The 22,134-nt window shown below is 40.6% G+C and overlaps 4 protein-coding genes across 7 annotated transcripts in view; all 4 read left to right on the forward strand.

The window, feature by feature from the left end:
• LOC139461030 (hydroxysteroid 11-beta-dehydrogenase 1-like protein) overlaps nt 1-22,134 on the forward strand; it is a 136,786-nt gene that overhangs the window by 84,561 nt on the left and 30,091 nt on the right. For 2 of the 4 annotated variants that reach the window (XM_071242521.1, XM_071242520.1), the window contains exon 2: nt 21,823-21,904. In XM_071242521.1, the coding sequence (XP_071098622.1) occupies nt 21,832-21,904 (73 nt within the window). In that variant the 5' untranslated portion in view covers nt 21,823-21,831. Of the gene's footprint in view, nt 1-9,860; nt 10,072-12,205; nt 12,246-21,822; nt 21,905-22,134 lie in introns of those variants that run through there. The other 2 variants (XM_071242519.1, XM_071242522.1) reach the window with 2 other exon arrangements.
• Nucleotides 6,576-7,604, forward strand: LOC139460245 (uncharacterized). Its single transcript, XM_071241754.1, has one exon. The coding sequence runs from the start codon at nt 6,576-6,578 to the stop codon at nt 7,602-7,604; it is 1,029 nt and encodes a 342-aa protein (XP_071097855.1).
• Nucleotides 7,800-8,432, forward strand: LOC139460246 (uncharacterized). The gene has a single exon (XM_071241755.1). It carries the CDS (start codon nt 7,800-7,802, stop codon nt 8,430-8,432), a length of 633 nt encoding a protein of 210 aa, XP_071097856.1.
• Nucleotides 8,799-9,584, forward strand: LOC139460247 (uncharacterized). Its single transcript, XM_071241756.1, has one exon. It carries the CDS (start codon nt 8,799-8,801, stop codon nt 9,582-9,584), a length of 786 nt encoding a protein of 261 aa, XP_071097857.1.

Consider the following 22,134-nt stretch of genomic DNA (forward strand, 5'->3'; position numbering starts at 1 on the left):
TAAGACTAGAGTGAGATATAGTCCCTTCTAAGACTGGTTTAAGACGGAAATCGGAAATTCGTGATGATTCTGCCAATAATGCAAACCTTCGTGGCTAATCGGGCTGAAAAGTATGAAGAATGCCAGGAATGGGTTAAGAAACATGTACAAATTACAAGATTCATCTACGGATCATGCACAAATTGTAAGAATCACCTACGAATATGCTGAATGTTGTTCTTACTTACTTCATTCTTACATGATTCGTAGTTGACTTAGGACATTCATGGCGGTTTCGGGATGTTTTTGGGTTGAGGACAAGAAATTTTGGGAGCCACAAATTGCTAAGTATAGCAAAGAATTAAAAAAAATCAATTAGGAAGCTGTTATGGAAGTAATTACGAATGGATTATGATACAGCCACGAAATTGCAATTTGGGGACCCTTCCACGAAAGTTTTTGACAAACAGTAACTTTCTCGCCAAATGGACGAACTCCCATGAACTGTACGAATGTTTGGGAATCAAATAAGATTCATTTAAGAACTTCAAGAAATGATCGAGATTTATCAATGAACATGAAAAATTTCCTATTCAGGGTTGATTTGGGATATTCGTGGTCGTAGTGAAATGGGGGCATAAGACTAAAGTGAGATGTATTCCCTACTAAGACTAGTGTGAGATGTATTCCCTACTAAGACCAGTGTGAGACATATTCCCTACTTAGACTTATATAAGTCTGAGACGTATTCCCAACTAAGACTAGGATGAGACATAATCCCAATTGTGACTAGACTGTTAGTCACTCTCCCAACAACCTGTAGGAGTGTCAGTAAGTGTTCAAATCACATCTGACCATTTGATCCAGCAGCTGTGGTCTGCAAACAGTGTGTAAGCACATGACAACGGGCATGTAAACAGCCTACTGGGATCAAGAACAGTCTAGCTTGAGTAATTCCTTCTGTATTCACACAGTACTTTTATGAAACACAGGGCTGGGCTTGCTGGCAATAAGTGGTTGCTAGTAAATATTTGTCATGCCTTGGTTGTTGATGAGTATAAAGAGTTTGTCTAAAGATAGCTTCCATGGCCAAGGCCCCAGCTTCAAGAAGTGCTGCCAGCTGGAGGAGTGAGCAGTGACTGTCAACACAAGTCAGTCATCAGGGGGAGGAGTATTATGTACCTATACAAATAAACCCTAGTCCCTCACCATGGTGTAGCTATTGTTGGGTATAAGTAATCACTTGATGCCCCAATGTATATGCTAGTGCTGAAGATGGGAGCAAAGTAAATACACTAAATTGTGCACTGTCATCTGTGATACCTGCTCATACACAGTTCTCAGTAAACTTTCATAATGGTAGTATCAGTGATATGTATATCTTATCATTGCAAATTAAGCATGGTTATATCATAATATACATGTTCATCCTGTTTTGTTCAATCAGTTTGGAAATTAATGGGGAAAAAACATAATTGTTTGTTGCATTTCATATTGTTGCCTACAGAAGCAAAGTCTCAAATCTTGTAAATTTCAGTGAGTGCATGAATGACTGAGTTGGATGTTATACTACCTAGTTATAGCATTAGCTCACCTGGCCTCATGCATCTGTACCAAAACATCTACTTGCCTCATCGTTACCCCAACTACAGCAGCTTTGCTCAACTGGACTGATGCATTTCCAATTACTTGCTTCACTCTATCCCCCATCTACAGTGTCATTAGTTCACCTAGCCTCATACATCTACACCAACTTACCACACTCTATCCCCCATCTACAGTAGCATAGTTCACCTGGCCTCATACATCTACACCAACTTGCCACACTCTATCCCCCATCTACAGTAGCATAGTTCACCTGGCCTCATACATCTACACCAACTTACCACACTCTATCCCCCATCTACAGTAGCATAGTTCACCTGGCCTCATACATCTACACCAACTTACCACACTCTATCCCCCATCTACAGTAGCATAGCTCACCTGGCCCCATACATCTACACCAACTTACCACACTCTATCCCTCATCTACAGTAGCATAGTTCACCTGGCCCCATACATCTACACCAACTTGCCACACTCTATCCCTCATCTACAGTAGCATAGCTCACCTGGCCCCATACATCTACACCAACTTGCCACACTTTATCCCCCTCATCTACAGTAGCATAGCTCACCTGGCCTCATACATCTACACCAACTTGCCACACTCTATCCCCCATCTACAGTAGCATAGCTCACCTGGCCTCATACATCTACACCAACTTACCACACTTTATCCCCCTCATCTACAGTAGCATAGCTCACCTGGCCCCATACATCTACACCAGCTTACCACACTCTATCCCTCATCTACAGTAGCATAGCTCACCTGGCCCCATACATCTACACCAACTTACCACACTCTATCCCTCATCTACAGTAGCATAGTTCACCTGGCCCCATACATCTACACCAACTTGCCACACTCTATCCCTCATCTACAGTAGCATAGTTCACCTGGCCCCATACATCTACACCAACTTGCCACACTCTATCCCCCATCTACAGTAGCATAGCTCACCTGGCCCCATACATCTACACCAACTTGCCACACTCTATCCCCCATCTACAGTAGCATAGCTCACCTGGCCCCATACATCTACACCAACTTACCACACTCTATCCCTCATCTACAGTAGCATAGTTCACCTGGCCCCATACATCTACACCAGCTTGCCACACTTTATCCCTCATCTACAGTAGCATAGCTCACCTGGCCCCATACATCTACACCAGCTTGCCACACTCTATCCCCCATCTACAGTAGCATAGCTCACCTGGCCCCATACATCTACACCAGCTTGCCACACTCTATCCCCCATCTACAGTAGCATAGCTCACCTGGCCCCATACATCTACACCAGCTTGCCACACTTTATCCCTCATCTACAGTAGCATAGTTCACCTGGCCTCATACATCTACACCAACTTACCACACTCTATCCCCCATCTACAGTAGCATAGCTCACCTGGCCTCATACATCTACACCAACTTGCCACACTCTATCCCCCATCTACAGTAGCATAGCTCACCTGGCCTCATACATCTACACCAACTTGTCACACTCTATCCCCCATCTACAGTAGCATAGTTCACCTGGCCTCATACATCTACACCAACTTGCCACACTCTATCCCCCATCTACAGTAGCATAGTTCACCTGGCCTCATACATCTACACCAACTTGCCACACACTATCCCCCATCTACAGTAGCATAGCTCACCTGGCCTCATACATCTACACCAACTTACCACACTCTATCCCCCATCTACAGTAGCATAGTTCACCTGGCCTCATACATCTACACCAACTTGCCACACTCTATCCCCCATCTACAGTAGGATAGCTCACCTGGCCCCATACATCTACACCAACTTGCCACACTTTATCCCTCATCTACAGTAGCATAGCTCACCTGGCCTCATACATCTACACCAACTTGCCACACTCTATCCCTCATCTACAGTAGCATAGCTCACCTGGCCCCATACGTCAACACCTACATGCTTTACCATATCCTCCATCTACAGTAGCATAGCTCACCTGGCCCAGTGCACCTGCACCTATTTGCTTTACAGTATCCCCCATCTACAGTAGTTTTAGCTCATCTAGCCCTGTCCACCGCACCTAATGCCTTCAACTGTATCTGTATCTACAGTAGCATCAGCTCACCTGGCCACTCCTCAGGTAGATTGGCTTCACTGAAATAGGTATATACTTTCCATTTCAAACAAGAAAAGCTAACTTGGAAATGAAAAGCTGACAATGTTCCATACACTTCAGATGATTTGATAATGTGTGTGTTCATGGAGTGCAGGATTTCAAGATAGTGGATTATTTATTTAAGGATTGAACCTCAGTTTGGATGGGTTCACTGAAGTGTGAACGATTTAAAGGGGCACTGATCTAAAGCAATTCCCCGGGACTGGTTGTTGCCTTTGTTATTGTTTTTCCCCGTGAGTACCCGGATGATACGCAACGCAACTGAGCATGACAAGAGACTGGGCTACCATCTGCAAGGTCAGCTAAATAAACTTGGAGGCAATATTTGTTTTACGCATTTTTGAACACTGATTGGTTAACTGTGACTTATAAAGATTTCGACAATGGGCGCATGTTAATACGTTGATTGGTTGCTCATTGGTATCTATCACTCAATGTATTTTTTTGGAACCGTGGACGTTATGAAAATAGTTGTCACGTCGGACTTTCTCAGCCGACCCTTGAGACTTGACACCTATGTGAAACACCTGAAACAATCTAAGTGATCAGTTGAGAAAAAATCACGGGTTATAATATCCCGAAACGACATATATCTTATATAATATTTGATTGTTACAAAAGTGACACGTGACATCGAATAATTTTCTTTGTACAGCAGCAGACGAGTGGGATATCGTTCCTTTGTGTGAATGTTCACGGATACATTCCTCAAACAAGGAAGCTGCCTAAAATTATACATATAAATTTGGTAGGTTGTAATTATGGTATTTGCATTTTATTTTCCTTCATTTGCTGTAGCATTGAACCGATTCGTTCTTTGTTCCTCTACGTGTTGGTTGGGAAATTCTTCAATGCGCGATAGATGTTGTTGTTACCTTTTCCTTTGTAAACTAGTATATATTACCGTCAATTTGTAAAATGTGATTCTTTCAGGCAATTTATGAAATGTGTAAATATTTCAGTCATTTTGACTGAAAAATCTGTCAAGATTGACTAAAATTGATTAAGACAATCAAAAGGGCCTAAAAACATCACAACAGGTTATTATGTAGGATTAGAAGCCAAACAACATAGAAATGTACTTTTCAACGTAACATTTTCAGTCTCTTGGTGATGACATTAAACATCAAAATGTTTGGAATTTGTTATCATAATAATACAGATGGAAATGTTTTTCAGTCAATTTGTAAAATAACTGAATATTTAGACGTTTAATAGATTTGAAAATGATACACAGTTTAACAGTAAAACAATATACACACAGTCACTTTAAAAAAAATCAATGCTCAACTGAAATATTTACTTTGTGTTGCAAGTCAAAATAGTGTAAACGAAAATCCCAAAATTACCAAGCAAGTGACTTATCAAAACTTCGTCACCATTACCGATGCTACTCACAAAGATACCTACATTTCGATATCATCTCAAAAACTGTATTTCATTTTGTTGATCGATGTGACCATACGCCCTTTTTGCTACCCATAAATGTGACTAATGCGCTTACAAATGGCTCAGCACAGGTCGCGAACTAGTCTAGATTTCTGCTATACATCCAGGTACTCACTGGGAAAAAAACAATAACAAAGGCAACAACCAGTCCCGGGGAATTGCTTTAGATCATTGCCCCTTTAAGAGCGCTGGTTAAACTGTGTTCACATGAAAGTTTAAGACAGAAAGACTGGGAATTTTCATGAATTCATGGATGGGAAATAAGAATGATAAACAATATTTCGAGAAAGCAGTTATCTAGTATATATATTCACTGTTTATTAATTACATTGATAAGTATATTTAAGAAGTGTGAATTTTACTTTTGCTATTTAAATCATATTTTACACAAATTTCAAATGTCTCATCTTTTGTATTTCCTTGTTTGATGAATACTTGTATTTTTTTATAATTCATATATTAAAACCGTACATCCCTCATCCCACTTTTTAGATTTAAATAGGTTTGATTTTTCACTACAACTTGTATTAATTGTAGATTATTTTAATGATAAACTGAAGATGAAATCACTAACATGAATATTACCCAAAAGAAATACCGGCATAGCTCATCCAGTTTACAACATTAATACACTGGGCAAGGTAGATTCTACTCTATGAAGGGAAACCACTCCCATGTAGAGTATAAACTGACATTAGCTGCCCTTGAGTTATCCAAAAGGTCACGGTCGTTACTAATCGCTTGCAGACAACTGACATTTTTATCCTTCCCTTGATAGGCGAAAAGGTATGTTGTTTCACACTTCTTTCAGCATTGAGTCGGGGGGAAATAGTACTTTTAGCTACAGACTCGATACTTATGTGGTTCACTTTCGCAGTTAACAATATTTCTGACGTAAAATCTGTGGTTGTTCTTCATGTTGTTGAAATTTCAGTTTCAAATCATACAGATTAAGAAAATAAAGAGACCATGTTTAATGTAAAGCTGATTTTATATGTGAAACAGACCCTCTCTTGCACGCCATTTTGTCAAGATTATTCAGGAACTTCAATGATCTTGGTCCAGCCCAGTTGTAAGTTTTGATTTAAGAGATAAACCTACTGTGTTTTGAAATTTGATGTAGTTCCACTGTAGAGTAGATACCTCTTATTTTAATTTGGAACCGAGACCCAGTGTGTAAAAGAGGGAATATAACTACGTTTTACAGTTCAAATTGGGGTGATCTATCGGCAGCCAATTTTTTATGAATTGATACGAGGCTATCAATGTAACACACATTTTTTGTGTGTGAAAAGGCTTAATGTATTTTAAAAGGGGTTTCCTTAGCTAAAAAGAAACCTCTTATTAACCAAGCAGAATCAAGAATTCATCAATGTCATGGTAGAATGTAACAATGATCTCAGCTTACACTGCCCTGGACCTGGATCCTGCCACTACACTAACCATGACACTGCCCTGAACCTGGATCCTGCCACTACATTAACCATGAAACTACCCAACACTGCCCTGGACCTGGATCCTGCCACTACACTAACCATGAAACTACCCAACACTGCCCTGGACCTGGATCCTGCTACTACACTAACCATGATACTACCCAACACTGCCCTGGACCTAGATCCTGCCACTACACTAACCATGATACTACCCAACATTGCCCTGGACCTGGACCCTGCCGCTACACTAACCATGACACTACCCAACACTGCCCTGGACCTGGATCCTGCCACTACACTAACCATGACACTACCAAACATTGCCCTGGACCTGGACCTGGACCCTGCCGCTACACTAACAATGACACTACCCAACACTGCCCTGGACCTGGACCCTGCCACTACACTAACCATGAAACTACCCAACATTGCCTTGAACCTGGATCCTGCCACTACATTAACCATGAAACTACCCAACATTGCCCTGGGCCTGGATCCTGCCACTACACTAACCATGAAACTACCCAACATTGCCCTGAACCTGGATCCTGCCACTACATTAACCACGAAACTACCTAACACTGCCCTGGGCCTTGATCCTGCCACTACACTAACCATGACACTACCCAACATTGACCTGGACCTGGATCCTGCCACTACACTACCCAACACTGCCCTGGCCCTTGATCCTGCTACTACACTAACTATACAACTACCAATCAAAGGCCTGGACCTGGACCCTGCCACTACACTAACCATGACACTACCAAACACTGCCCTGGACCTGGATCCTGCCACTACACTAACCATGAAACTACCCAACACTGCCCTGGACCTGGATCCTGCCACAACACTAACCATGACACTACCAAACACTGCCCTAGGCCTAGATCCTGCAGCTACACTAACCATGATACTACCCAACACTGCCCTGGACCTGGACCCTGCCACTACACTAACCATGACATGACCCAACATTGCCCTGGACCTGGACCCTGCCACTACACTAACCATGACACTACCCAACATTGCCCTGGACCTGGACCCTGCCACTACACTAACCATGACACTACCCAACACCGCCCTGGACTTGGATCCTGCCACTACACTTACCATGACATGACCTAGCACTGCCCTGGACCTGGACCCTGCCACTACACTAACCATGACACTACCCAACACTGCCCTGGACCTGGACCCTGCCACTACACTAACCATGACACTACCCAACATTGCCCTGGACCTGGATCCTGCCGCTACACTAACCATGACACTACCAAACATTGCCCTGGACCTGGACCCTGCCGCTACACTAACCATGACACTACCCAACACTGCCCTGGACCTGGACCCTGCCACTACACTTACAATGACACTACCCAACACTGCCCTGGACCTGGATCCTGCCGCTACACTAACCATGACACTACCAAACATTGCCCTAGACCTGGACCCTGCCGCTACACTAACCATGACACTACCCATGACACTACCCAACACTGCCCTGGACCTGGACCCTGCCACTACACTAACCATGACACTACCCAACACTGCCCTGGACCTGGATCCTGCCACTACACTAACCATGACACTACCCAACATTGCCCTGGACCTGGACCCTGCCACTACACTAACCATGACACTACCCAACATTGCCCTGGACCTGGACCCTGCCACTACACTAACCATGACACTACCCAACATTGCCCTGGACCTGGACCCTGCCACTACACTAACTATACAACTACCAAACAATGACCTGGACCTGGACCCTGCCACTACATTAACCATGACATGACCTAGCACTGCCCTGGACCTGGACCATGCCACTACACTAACCATGACACTACCCAACACTGCCCTGGACCTGGATCCTGCCACTACACTACCCATGACACTACCCAACATTGCCCTGGACCTGGACCCTGCCACTACACTAACCATGACATGACCCAACACTGCCCTGCACCTGGACCCTGCCACTACACTAACCATGACACTACCCATGACACTACCCAACACTGCCCTGGACCTGGACCCTGCCACTACACTAACCATGACATGACCCAGCACTGCCCTGGACCTGGACCCTGCCACTACACTAACCATGACATGACCCAACATTGCCCTGGACCTGGACCTGGACCCTGCCACTACACTAACCATGACACTACCCAACACTGCCCTGGACCTGGACCCTGCCGCTACACTAACCATGAAACTACCGAACACTGCTCTGGACCTGGATCCTGCCACTACACTAACCATGACACTACCCAACACTGCCCTGGACCTGGACCCTGCCACTACACTAACCATGACACTACCCTACATTGCCCTGGACCTGGACCCTGCCACTACACTAACCATGACACTACCCAACACTGCCCTGCACCTGGACCCTGCCACTACACTAACCATGACACTACCCAACACTGCCCTGGACCTGGACCCTGCCACTACACTAACCATGACACTACCCAACACTGCCCTGGACCTGGACCCTGCCACTACACTAACCATGACACTACCCAACATTGCCCTGGACCTGGACCTGGACCCTGCCACTACACTAACCATGACACTACCCAACACTGCCCTTGACCTGGACCCTGCCACTACACTAACCATGACACTACCCAACACTGCCCTGCACCTGGACCCTGCCACTACACTAACCATGACACTACCCAACATTGCCCTGGACCTGGACCTGGACCCTGCCACTACACTAACCATGACACTACCCAACACTGCCCTGGACCTGGATCCTGCCACTACACTAACCATGACACTACCCAACATTGCCCTGGACCTGGATCCTGCCACTACACTACCCAACACTGCCCTGGACCTGGACCCTGCCACTACACTAACCGTGACACTACCCAAGAATGCTCCCAACAGCTCATGTCCCTCCCCCCTTCAATCTAATGTGCTGAGGTGCTAAGAGACTGTGTTGCACATATGTTGATTATTACCATTTGATTGAGTGATTATTACTGCATGTTAAACTACTGAATAATGCACAACTTCCACCACTACCCATGTTAACACCCTGTCACAGCCCCAGATCGACCCACTGATTAATTCCTCCTTCCTCCTATGACATGAGAGGGCCACAGATGGCTTCCTGCCTGCTGTGGGTGTCCTGAGCTATGTGAGGAGGATGTGTGACAACCCACTGATAGGCATCTGGCACGTGTGCTTCTTTCAGTGAAGCAACGTTTGCAGTGCCCTGTGTGTCAGCTGTCCGTCACTGGAGTCTCTACATTGACTGTCAACACAGGGTGCTGATGGTCAGTGCAGGCAGCAGGGACACTGCAGGCCTCCAGCGAGCTTCCTCCTCTGCCTGGCTGACTGATAGTGTGAGGGACCTTTCTACCTGAACACTTCAGCATGACGGATGAGTGATAATTTGCCTCCCACCAAAACAGGTGAACAGTCAGTAGCTTACTTACTGCCTTATGCATGTATACTCACTGCCTTATGTGTGTATACTCACTGCCTTATGTGTGTATACTCACTGCCTTATGTGTGTATACTCACTGCCTTATGTGTGTATACTCACTACCTTATGTGTGTATACTCACTGCGTTATGTGTTTATACTCACTGAGTTATGTGTTTATACTCACTGCCTTATGTGTTTATACTCACTGCCTTATGTGTGTATACTCACTGCCTTATGTGTGTATACTCACTGCGTTATCTGTGTATCCTCACTGCCTAATGTGTGTATACTCACTGCCTTATGTGTGTATACTCACTGCCTTATGTGTGTATACTCACTGCCTTATGTGTTTATACTCACTGCCTTATGTGTGTATACTCACTGCCTTATGTGTGTATACTCACTGCCTTATGTGTGTATACTCACTGCCTTATGTGTGTATACTCACTGCCTTATGTGTGTATACTCACTGCGTTATGTGTTTATACTCACTGAATTATGTGTGTATACTCACTGCCTTATGTGTGTATACTCACTGCGTTATGTGTGTATCCTCACTGCCTAATGTGTGTATACTCACTGAATTATGTGTGTATACTCACTGCCTTATGTGTGTATACTCACTGCGTTATGTGTGTATACTCACTGCCTTATGTGTGTATACTCACTGCCTTATGTGTGTATACTCACTGCCTTATGTGTGTATACTCACTGCGTTATCTGTGTATCCTCACTGCCTAATGTGTGTATACTCACTGCCTTATGTGTGTATACTCACTGCGTTATGTGTGTATCCTCACTGCCTAATGTGAGTATACTCACTGCGTTATGTGTGTATACTCACTGCGTTATGTGTGTATACTCACTGCCTTATGTGTGTATACTCACTGCCGTATGTGTGTATACTCACTGAGTTATGTGTTTATACTCACTGCCTTATGTGTGTATACTCACTGCCTTATGTGTGTATACTCACTGAGTTATGTGTGTATACTCACTGCGTTATGTGTGTATACTCACTGCCTTATGTGTGTATACTCACTGCCTTATGTGTGTATACTCACTGCCTTATGTGTGTATACTCACTGCCTTATGTGTGTATACTCACTGAATTATGTGTGTATACTCACTGCCTTATGTGTGTATACTCACTGCCTTATGTGTTTATACTCACTGCCTTATGTGTGTATACTCACTGCCTTATGTGTGTATACTCACTGCCTTATGTGTGTATCCTCACTGCCTAATGTGTGTATACTCACTGAATTATGTGTGTATACTCACTGCCTTATGTGTGTATACAAACTGCCTTATGTGTTTATACTCACTGCCTTATGTGTGTATACTCACTGCCTTATGTGTGTATACTCACTGCCTTATGTGTGTATACTCACTGCATTATGTGTGTATACTCACTGCGTTATGTGTGTATACTCACTGCCTTATGTGTTTATACTCACTGCGTTATGTGTGTATACTCACTGCCTTATGTGTGTATCCTCACTGCCTAATGTGTGTATACTCACTGCGTTATGTGTGTATACTCACTGCCTAATGTGTGTATACTCACTGCGTTATGTGTGTATCCTCACTGCCTAATGTGTGTATACTCACTGAATTATGTGTGTATACTCACTGCCTTATGTGTGTATACTCACTGCGTTATGTGTGTATACTCACTGCCTAATGTGTGTATACTCACTGCGTTATGTGTGTATCCTCACTGCCTAATGTGTGTATACTCACTGAATTATGTGTGTATACTCACTGCCTTATGTGTGTATACTCACTATCTTATGTGTGTATACTCACTGCGTTATTATGGTATGAATAGCTTAAATGTTCCAAATAAGAATTGTTCCAGCTTCCCATGTAATGCAAGCTACTTCAGCACGTTTCAGCAAGACTGTGTTGCCTTCATCTAAGGCAACACAATTCGCTGAGGAGAGTTGCTTCCCTAGGGCACTCCAGAAACCTATAATCCTTGCTAATCCTCTACCTCTTTACATCATTGCCATAAACCCTGTATTTTGCCTTCAATCACACACAACTAATCTTCAGGGTTTTCAACAGAGGTCCTCTTCACTGTCAACTGCACACAACTAGTTGTCAAGATAATAGAACCACAAATCAGCATCCAGCTCTTCAGCTTGCACAGGTGGGGAAAACCTCACTTCTTTCCTGTGTGTGCTTGAGTCAACATAAGCTTTCAACTGAGTCTAACCTTTCACACTTAGGTTGTGTTGTCACACAAGTTAACTAATTTTCAGTTATTACTTGTTTTTTTCTTAATAATTCAACTTATTCAACAATAAGTAGTCTGTTCAATAAAGTGTCATAATACCTGATACTCACATAAGTATCAGTGGTGTTGCTACGAATCCAAGACGGCGTACCCGATCTTACCCAGCTTGTTTAAGTTCCTGATTTCGGGAGACCCTCATCTAGTTTACTGGAAATACAGAGATGACTCCGACACTAGGAACTTGTGAGTTGTGAGCCTCCGAGTCAAGGAAGGAGGTAGCCTTAAAGATGGCTTATGTCATTTTATCTCCCCCTACTGCTGCTCTAGCTGAAAACAACACTAACTGGACCAGGCTAAGGAGAATCCCCAGGCCAAGGGCCCATATAGGGGACAAAACTGTACCGCTGTCCAAGGGAACTCCCAGCCTGTCATCTGCCAGCCGTGGATGTAGAAGCCAGCTAGCTTTACCTCCTCGAGACCCACGGCTAACACTGTCACTGTACAGTAGCCAGGAATGTCTTAACAAAAACCAACAATCCAGTCAACCACCTACTCCCGCACAGATCAGATGAGCATCAAGATCGCCATGGTCACCGTACAGTACCTGCACGGACCTAGAAGGACCCACGCCAGTGTTCATGACCCGACCGTCGCTCACCTCACGGATCCTGTACAGGTTCTTCATGACACAAGCCCAGGCTATGAAAGCTTCAGACTCATCACCTATACTTGCATCCTTCTCTACCCATGTGATATTAGCTTTGGCATCAAATGGCATCCTAGAATACAGTAGTTTCCTCAGAACAACTTGTATCCGGCTGTCAATGGGGCTCACACAACACCTTCACCAACTTTTACTTGCGTGATGTTCAGATGGACCTGGAAGGGATACATTCCCCAGGTCCCTTTGTGGCAGCACATAACACAGTTGTTTTCCCTCCTATGAAAAAAAAGGGAGTGGGGTGTAGATGTGTGTGGCAGGGTTTCGGAATCTGCAGTCTCAAAAGGTAGATGCACCTTTTGATCAGTCTATCCACTCAACACAAGCTACTTTGAAGCAGATTAAGATGTGACCAGAAGTGACGTCCGTTTTGAAGTGTCATTATAACCAGAAGTCACCATAAGTGACGTCACAAAAAAATGGAAATGACAGTTAAAACTGGAATTGACATCGCAATCAGATGGTGACCAGAAGTGACATCATAACCTAAAATATGATAGACCAGAAGTGACATCACAAAACCGGAAATTATGATAAGAGAGATAGTTTTAGAACATCTATGACATCATGTTTATGCATCATAACAAATATATAGGTAGTTCAAGTGAAGGTACTACATATTTGTGTTTTTGCACATGAAGTTTTCAAGGTTTTCTTGAGTTGATTTTGGGAGGTTGTTTTTCACTTTGAGGTTTGGAAACAACTCAATCTCATTAAAATCAGACTCTAGTTCACGCTACTGCTAAACAAAGATCTGAAGACCATTAGGGGTCACGTCAGAATGACCTTTCATACGACCAATCAGAGCGTTGCTTACCAGATCATGAAAGTGACAGTCGAAATGTGATTTCTAATCATACAACCCCAAAATTTTAACAGGGGGTATTCCGAACGATAGTTACGGGATTAACGACTGAATCCATACAATCTAGACAATCTATTAGCCATTCCAGAATGTTCTTTTGTTTAGGTTTCAAATTTGTAATCGAGAATTTGTCAAAATATATTTCTAAGCGTAGTCCCCATTTTGAAATTAGTTCCATAAAGCATGAGAAAGCTGCCTTCTGATTGGTCATTCCATTGGTCGGTCAAAGTTTGCGCAAGGTCGGTCTGACATGACCCGTAATAGGATGTCCTGAGATCGTTGTTCGTGGTAGCGAGAACTAAGCTCTCATTTTAATAAGATTGGGAAACAACTATTCTATGCATTATTGATATCAAATTGTCCAGTGGGTGGTATGCATTATTGATATCGAATTGTCCAGTAGAGGGTATGCATTATTGGTATCAAATTGTTCAGTAGATGGTATGCATTATTGATAACAAATTGTCCAGTAGGTGGTATGCATTTTTTATATCAAGTTGTTGAGTAGATTGCAAACATTATTGATAGCAGATTGTCCAGTAGGTGGTGTGCATTATTGATATCAAATTGTCCAGGAGATTCTATGCATAATTGATATCAGATTGTCCAGTAGATTGTACACATTATTGATATCAGATTGTCCTGTAGTTGTTGTGCATTATTAATATCAAATTGTCCAGTAGGTTGTACACATTATTGATTTCAGATTGTCCAGTAGATTGTACACATTATTGATATCAGATTGTCCTGTAGTTGTTGTGCATTATTAATATCAAATTGTCCAGTAGATTGTACACATTATTGATATCAAAATGTCCAGTAGGTGGTGTGCATTATTGATATCAAAGTGTCCAGTAGGTGGTGTGCATTATTGATCTGAATGTGTCCAGTAGATTGTACACATTATTGATATCAAAGTGTCCTGTTGGTGGTGTGCACTATTCATATTAAAATATGAGCATGTTGCATACATTATTGATATCAAATTGTCCAGTAGGTGGTGTGCATTACACTGTGATATTAAATTGTCCAGTAGGTTGTACACATTATTGATATCAGATTGTCCAGTAGATGGTATGCATTATTGATATCAAAATGTCCAGTAGGTGGTGTGCACTATTCATATTAAAGTGTTAGCATGTTGCATACATTATTGATATCAAATGTCCCAGTAGATGGTATGTATTATTGATATCAAATTGTCCAGTGGATTCTATGCATTATTGCTATCAAATTGTGCAGTCAATCTATGTTTTATTGATATAAAATTGTCCAGTAGATGGTATGTGTTACTGATATCAAATTGTCCAGTAGATTGTACACATTATTGATATCAGATTGTCTAGACGTTGGTGTGCATAATTGATATCAAATTGTCCAGTAGGTTGTACACATTATTGATATCAGATTGTCCTGTAGTTGTTGTGCATTATTAATATCAAATTGTCCAGTAGGTTGTACACATTATTGATATCAGATTGTCCAGTAGGTGGTATTCATTATTGATATCAAATTGTCCAGTGGATTCTATGCATTATTGATATCAAATTGTCCAGTAGATGGTATGTGTTATTGATATCAAATTGTCCAATAGGTGATATGCATTATTGATATCAAATGTCCCAATAGGTGATATGCATTATTGATATCAAATGTCCCAGTAGATGGTATGTATTATTGATATCAAATTGTCCAGTGGATTCTATACATTATTGATATCAAATTGTCCAGTAGGTGGTGTGCATTACACTGTGATATTAAATTGTCCAGTAGGTTGTACACATTATTGATATCAGATTGTAGATGGTATGCATTATTGATATCAAAATGTCCAGTAGGTGGTGTGCACCATTCATATTAAAGTGTCAGCATGTTGCATAAATTCTTGATATCAAATGTCCCAGTAGATGGTATGTATTATTGATATCAAATTGTCCAGTGGATTCTATGCATTATTGCTATCAAATTGTCCAGTCAATCTATGTTTTATTGATATCAAATTGTCCAGTAGATGGTATGTGTTATTGATATCAAATTGTCCAGTAGGTTGTACACATTATTGATATCAGATTGTCCTGTAGTTGTTGTGCATTATTGATATCAAATTGTCCAGTAGGTTGTACACATTATTGATATCAGATTGTCCAGTAGATGGTATGCATTATTGATATCAAGTTGTCCAGTAGATACTACACATAATTGACATCAGATTGTCCAGTAGATGGTATGCATGATTGATATCAAAATGTCCAGTAGGTGGTATTCATTATTGATATCAAATTGTCCAGTGGATTCTATGCATTATTGATATCAAATTGTCCAGTAGATGGTATGTGTTATTGATATCAAATTGTCCAATAGGTGATATGCATTATTGATATCAAATGTCCCAATAGGTGATATGCATTATTGATATCAAATGTCCCAATAGGTGGTATGCATTATTGGTATTAAATGTCTGTGGCATCTACAGGTATATGACAAATGATGTACTGTGGAGGATATGTTTGGGTTAATTTTGCAAAGATCAATATTTTCATAAAAATATTAACTGATTGGCTCATGAACCCAGGCATCTTTCATTTGAATCGGGCGGTCAAAGATCAATTAACAGTCCCTGATGTATAACTCAATTCCGCACTCACTGAACATTTGCAGAATTCTCAGCTTGATGCACAAATGATGCATTATTCTGCCATGGAATTGGTCAAAACCACTCCAGAAATGTACCATGTGAATCGAAAACTGGTTCTCAATATATTATAGTTGCACAGGATTATAAATATTATTATTTGTGGTTGCAGAATTCAGCAGGGACTAGCTCAGGGGTCATGTTGTATAATCCCCTAGTCTGCAATACTCTTGAAACAATGGTGACCTGTCTAGACCAGGCAAAGGAGCGGACGATAATATGAGCAACGTTGGGCAAGATGACAGTTACTCAATCAGTCTGACCACTGGCAACATTAGTCCAGCACATAGTCTAACCTGGTCCCCATGGGGGCTGGTCAGGGATATATTTGGTGTGTCTTCTCCTGACATGCATGCATAAATCAGGCTTGCAGAGGGCCGACTAAAACCTCCCTGCTGGGGTCGCCTGAAACTGGGCTGACTTTGCCTTACAACTCAACTCTACAACATCCAAAATCAGACAAGGAGGCAATTTATACTATGTCAATTTATTCAGTGTTTATTAAACAGTGGCAATTTATTTGTTTTCACAAGTTGTACATAAAGTAGAGACAGTATTACTGGCCCCAACTTCCAGACTTGTACTGGTGTGTGAGCCTCCACCACCACCAGCACATGGGGCTGAAGTTAGCCTGGAGGACCACACCTGCCAGATGCTGCTCTAGTTCATGGCTGCATCATGTAAGTAGCCGCAGCCATGCAGCCCCTCGTCTAAACACTGACAGGAAATTAATGTAAGAAGCTCTTGCTGTCTATGAGGTTATTTTCACTAATCTCCTGCTTACCCAGATCTTCAGCTGGCTGGGCGTGTGGTGGTCAGTGTTGCTACTACCCAGGCTAGGTATGTGTGTTTAGCAATGCATAGACATTCACAGGGAGACACTTGATCATATATTTACCCCACACGTTATGGACCAGTGGAGCTTTTATAATGGTGTGACATGTGTCGTCCATCATGTTTACATTTCTGCCATATATCAACAAATGCTAATGGATACTAACAAACTTTTATGTAGAGATTATCACTATTAAAGACCATTATCAAATAGGTCAAAGTTCACATTCAAGTCAAAGTGAAAAAAAGAAGTCCAGGTGTATTTTCAGGGTGATAACTTGAGAAAAAATGACTTGACAGACGTTGATGTTATTGAGATACCTAGTCAAGTAGGTCAGTACTAAGTAGGACTGCACGGTATAAACGGCTGTACTGCAATACGCTTTTCAAACGGCATGTATTGCAATATTCCTTCTCTGTGTTCCAGTATTTTGGGCAAAAAAAATAAAACAAGTTTCATTAGTAATTGTATCATTTAGCCCGCACAAATACATTCACAAATGATGTTTCCTTTCGAAATTGATTGACTAAATGACAGAAACGCAGAAGTGATTGTTATCACATTGTTATCTCCCCTGTATCCTTGACTGAAAATATCGGTGCCTGACCATGCAGAGTAATTTATATTTTATCATGAAGAAAATAGGTTCTGCATGTACAATCACTGTCAAACACTTTAGCTCCCGATATTTCACGATATGAATCGCAATACCAATACCTCTATCGAGACCTGTGAATGTTCGGGTTAGAATTGGTGTTCAGCAACTCATGCTTGCCATAAAAGGCGACTATGTTTGTCGTAAGAGCCGACTCATGAGATCATGTGGTCAGGTTCGCTGACTCGGTTGATGCATGTTATCGTATCCCAATTGCATAGATCGATGCTCATGATGCCAATCACTTTATTGTCTGGTCCAGACTCGAGTATTTACAGATTGCCGTCATATAGCTGGAATATTGCTGAATGCGTTGTTATACAACAAACAAACATACCTGTCTTGCAAGATATTCCATTATTGTTGTACAGCCTTACTACTAAGTAGGTCAAAGGCCATCAGCCTTATGTTTTGTTTATTGACTGATGTGAAATGTCTATAATTAGTAGAGACATTATATGTTTATATATATACAACACATATTGACTTAAGTGAACTGTCTGTAATTAGTAGAGACATTATATGTATATATACAACACATATTGACGTATGTGAGCTGTCTGTAATTAGTAGAGACATTATATGTATATATACAACACATATTGACTGATGTGAGCTGTCTGTAATTAGTAGAGACATTATATGTATATATACAACACATAGTGATGATGTGAGCTGTCTGTAATTAGTAGAGACATTATATGTATATATACAACACATATTGACTGATGTGAGCTGTCTGTAATTAGTAGAGACATTATATGTATATATACAACACATAGTGATGATGTGAGCTGTCTGTAATTAGTAAAGACATTATATGTATATATACAACACATATTGACTTAAGTGAGCTGTCTGTAATTAGTAGAGACATTATATGTAGATATACAACACATATTGACTGATGTGAGTTCTCTGTAATTAGTGGAGACATTATATGTATATACAACACATATTGACTTAAGTGAGCTGTCTGTAATTAGTAGAGACATTATATGTATATATACAACACATATTGACTGATGTGAGCTGTCTGTAATTAGTAGAGACATTATATGTAAATATACAACACATATTGACGTATGTGAGCTGTCTGTAATTAGTAGAGACATTATATGTATATATACAACACATATTGACTGATGTGAGTTCTCTGTAATTAATGGAGACATTATATGTATATACAACACATATTGACTGATGTGAGTTCTCTGTAATCTGTGGAGACATTATATGTATATACAACACATATTGACTGATGTGAGTTCTCTGTAATCTGTGGAGACATTATATGTATATACAACACATATTGACTGATGTGAGCTGTCTGTAATTAGTAGAGACATTATATGTAAATATACAACACATATTGACGTATGTGAGCTGTCTGTAATTAGTAGAGACATTATATGTATATATACAACACATATTGACTGATGTGAGTTCTCTGTAATTAGTGGAGACATTATATGTATATACAACACATATTGACTGATGTGAGTTCTCTGTAATCTGTGGAGACATTATATGTATATACAACACATATTGACTGATGTGAGCTGTCTGTAATTAGTAGAGACATTATATGTATATACAACACATATTGACTGATGTGAGTTCTCTGTAATTAGTGGAGACATTATATGTATATACAACACATATTGACTGATGTGAGTTCTCTGTAATCTGTGGAGACATTATATGTATATACAACACATATTGACTGATGTGAGCTGTCTGTAATTAGTAGAGACATTATATGTATATATACAACACATATTGACTGATGTGAGCTGTCTGTAATTAGTAGAGACATTATATGTATATACAACACATATTGACTGATGTGAGCTGTCTGTAATTAGTAGAGACATTATATGTATATATACAACACATATTGACTGATGTGAGCTGTCTGTAATAAGTGGAGACATTATATGTATATACAACACATATTGACTGATGTGAGCTGTCTGTAATTAGTGGAGACATTATATGTATATATACAACACATATTGACTGATGTGAGCTGTCTGTAATTAGTAGAGACATTATATGTATATACAACACATATTGACTGATGTGAGTTCTCTGTAATCTGTGGAGACATTATATGTATATACAACACATATTGACTGATGTGAGTTCTCTGTAATTAGTAGAGACATTATATGTATATATACAACACATATTGACTGATGTGAGCTGTCTGTAATTAGTAGAGACATTATATGTATATATACAACACATATTGACTGATGTGAGTTCTCTGTAATTAGTGGAGACATTATATGTATATACAACACATATTGACTGATGTGAGCTGTCTGTAATTAGTAGAGACATTATATGTATACATACAACACATATTGACTGATGTGAGCTGTCTGTAATTAGTAGAGACATTATATGTATATATACAACACATATTGACTGATGTGAGCTGTCTGTAATTAGTAGAGACATTATATGTATATATACAACACATAGTGACAGATGTGAGCTGTCTGTAATTAGTAGAGACATTATATGTATACATACAACACATATTGACTTAAGTGAGCTGTCTGTAATTAGTAAAGACATTATATGTATATATACAACACATATTGACTTAAGTGAGCTGTCTGTAATTAGTAGAGACATTATATGTTTATATATATACAACACATATTGACTTAAGTGAGCTGTCTGTAATTAGTAAAGACATTATATGTATATACAACACATATTGACTTAAGTGAGCTGTCTGTAATTAGTAGAGACATTATATGTATACATACAACACATATTGACTGATGTGAGTTCTCTGTAATTAGTGGAGACATTATATGTATATACAACACATATTGACTTAAGTGAGCTGTCTGTAATTAGTAGAGACATTATATGTAAATATACAACACATATTGACGTATGTGAGCTGTCTGTAATTAGTAGAGACATTATATGTATATATACAACACATATTGACTGATGTGAGTTCTCTGTAATTAGTGGAGACATTATATGTATATACAACACATATTGACTGATGTGAGCTGTCTGTAATTAGTAGAGACATTATATGTATATATACAACACATATTGACTGATGTGAGCTGTCTGTAATTAGTAGAGACATTATATGTATATATACAACACATATTGACTGATGTGAGCTGTCTGTAATTAGTGGAGACATTATATGTATATACAACACATATTGACTGATGTGAGTTCTCTGTAATTAGTAGAGACATTATATGTATATACAACACATATTGACTGATGTCAGCTGTCTGTAATTAGTAGAGACATTATATGTATACATACAACACATATTGACTTAAGTGAGCTGTCTGTAATTAGTGGAGACATTATATGTATATATACAACACATATTGACTGATGTGAGCTCTCTGTAATTAGTAGAGACGCTCTATATCACATGACAAAACTATCTAGCTGATAAGTGAGTGAGTGAATGAGTATGGTTTTATGCTGCTTTTAGCAATATTCCAGCAATATCACGGAGGGGGACACCAGAAATGTGCTTCACTCATTGTACCCGTGTCAGGGATTGAACCCGGGTTTTCGGCATGACGAGCGAACGCTTTAACAACTAGGCTACCGCCCATCTAGCTGATAAGTACAAGATGATATGTGTTAATGTTTAAGTTGATCACATGATATCTACAGCTAGTGGAGTGCAAGTTTGTGGTGGTTTCTGCTTTCAGATATCCAAGATGTGGAAGAAGATTCTGGCTGTGTTAGTTGGCCTGGTGATTGGGTACTGGCTGTACGATGACTTTGATCCAGGTGAGTAGGATGTGTCAGTTGGCCTGGTGATTGGGTACTGGCTGTACGATGACTTTGATCCAGGTGAGTAGGATGTGTCAGTTGGCCTGGTGATTGGGTACTGGCTGTACGATGACTTTGATCCAGGTGAGTAGGATGTGTCAGTTGGCCTGGTGATTGGGTACTGGCTGTACAATGACTTTGATCCAGGTGAGTAGGATGTGTCAGTTGGCCTGGTGATTGGGTACTGG

This window comes from Haliotis cracherodii, unplaced genomic scaffold (assembly GCF_022045235.1).
Source record: "Haliotis cracherodii isolate W230 unplaced genomic scaffold, xgHalCrac1.p SCAF_14, whole genome shotgun sequence".
Taxonomy (NCBI): Eukaryota; Metazoa; Mollusca; class Gastropoda; order Lepetellida; family Haliotidae; genus Haliotis; species Haliotis cracherodii.

What these genes read in the sequence shown, in the direction of transcription:
- LOC139460245 (XM_071241754.1), top strand. Translation starts at nt 6,576, where the DNA reads ATGGTAGAATGTAACAATGATCTCAGCTTACACTGCCCTGGACCTGGA.
- LOC139460247 (XM_071241756.1), top strand. Translation starts at nt 8,799, where the DNA reads ATGACACTACCCAACACTGCCCTGGACCTGGACCCTGCCGCTACACTA.
- LOC139460246 (XM_071241755.1), top strand. Translation starts at nt 7,800, where the DNA reads ATGACACTACCCAACACTGCCCTGGACCTGGACCCTGCCACTACACTA.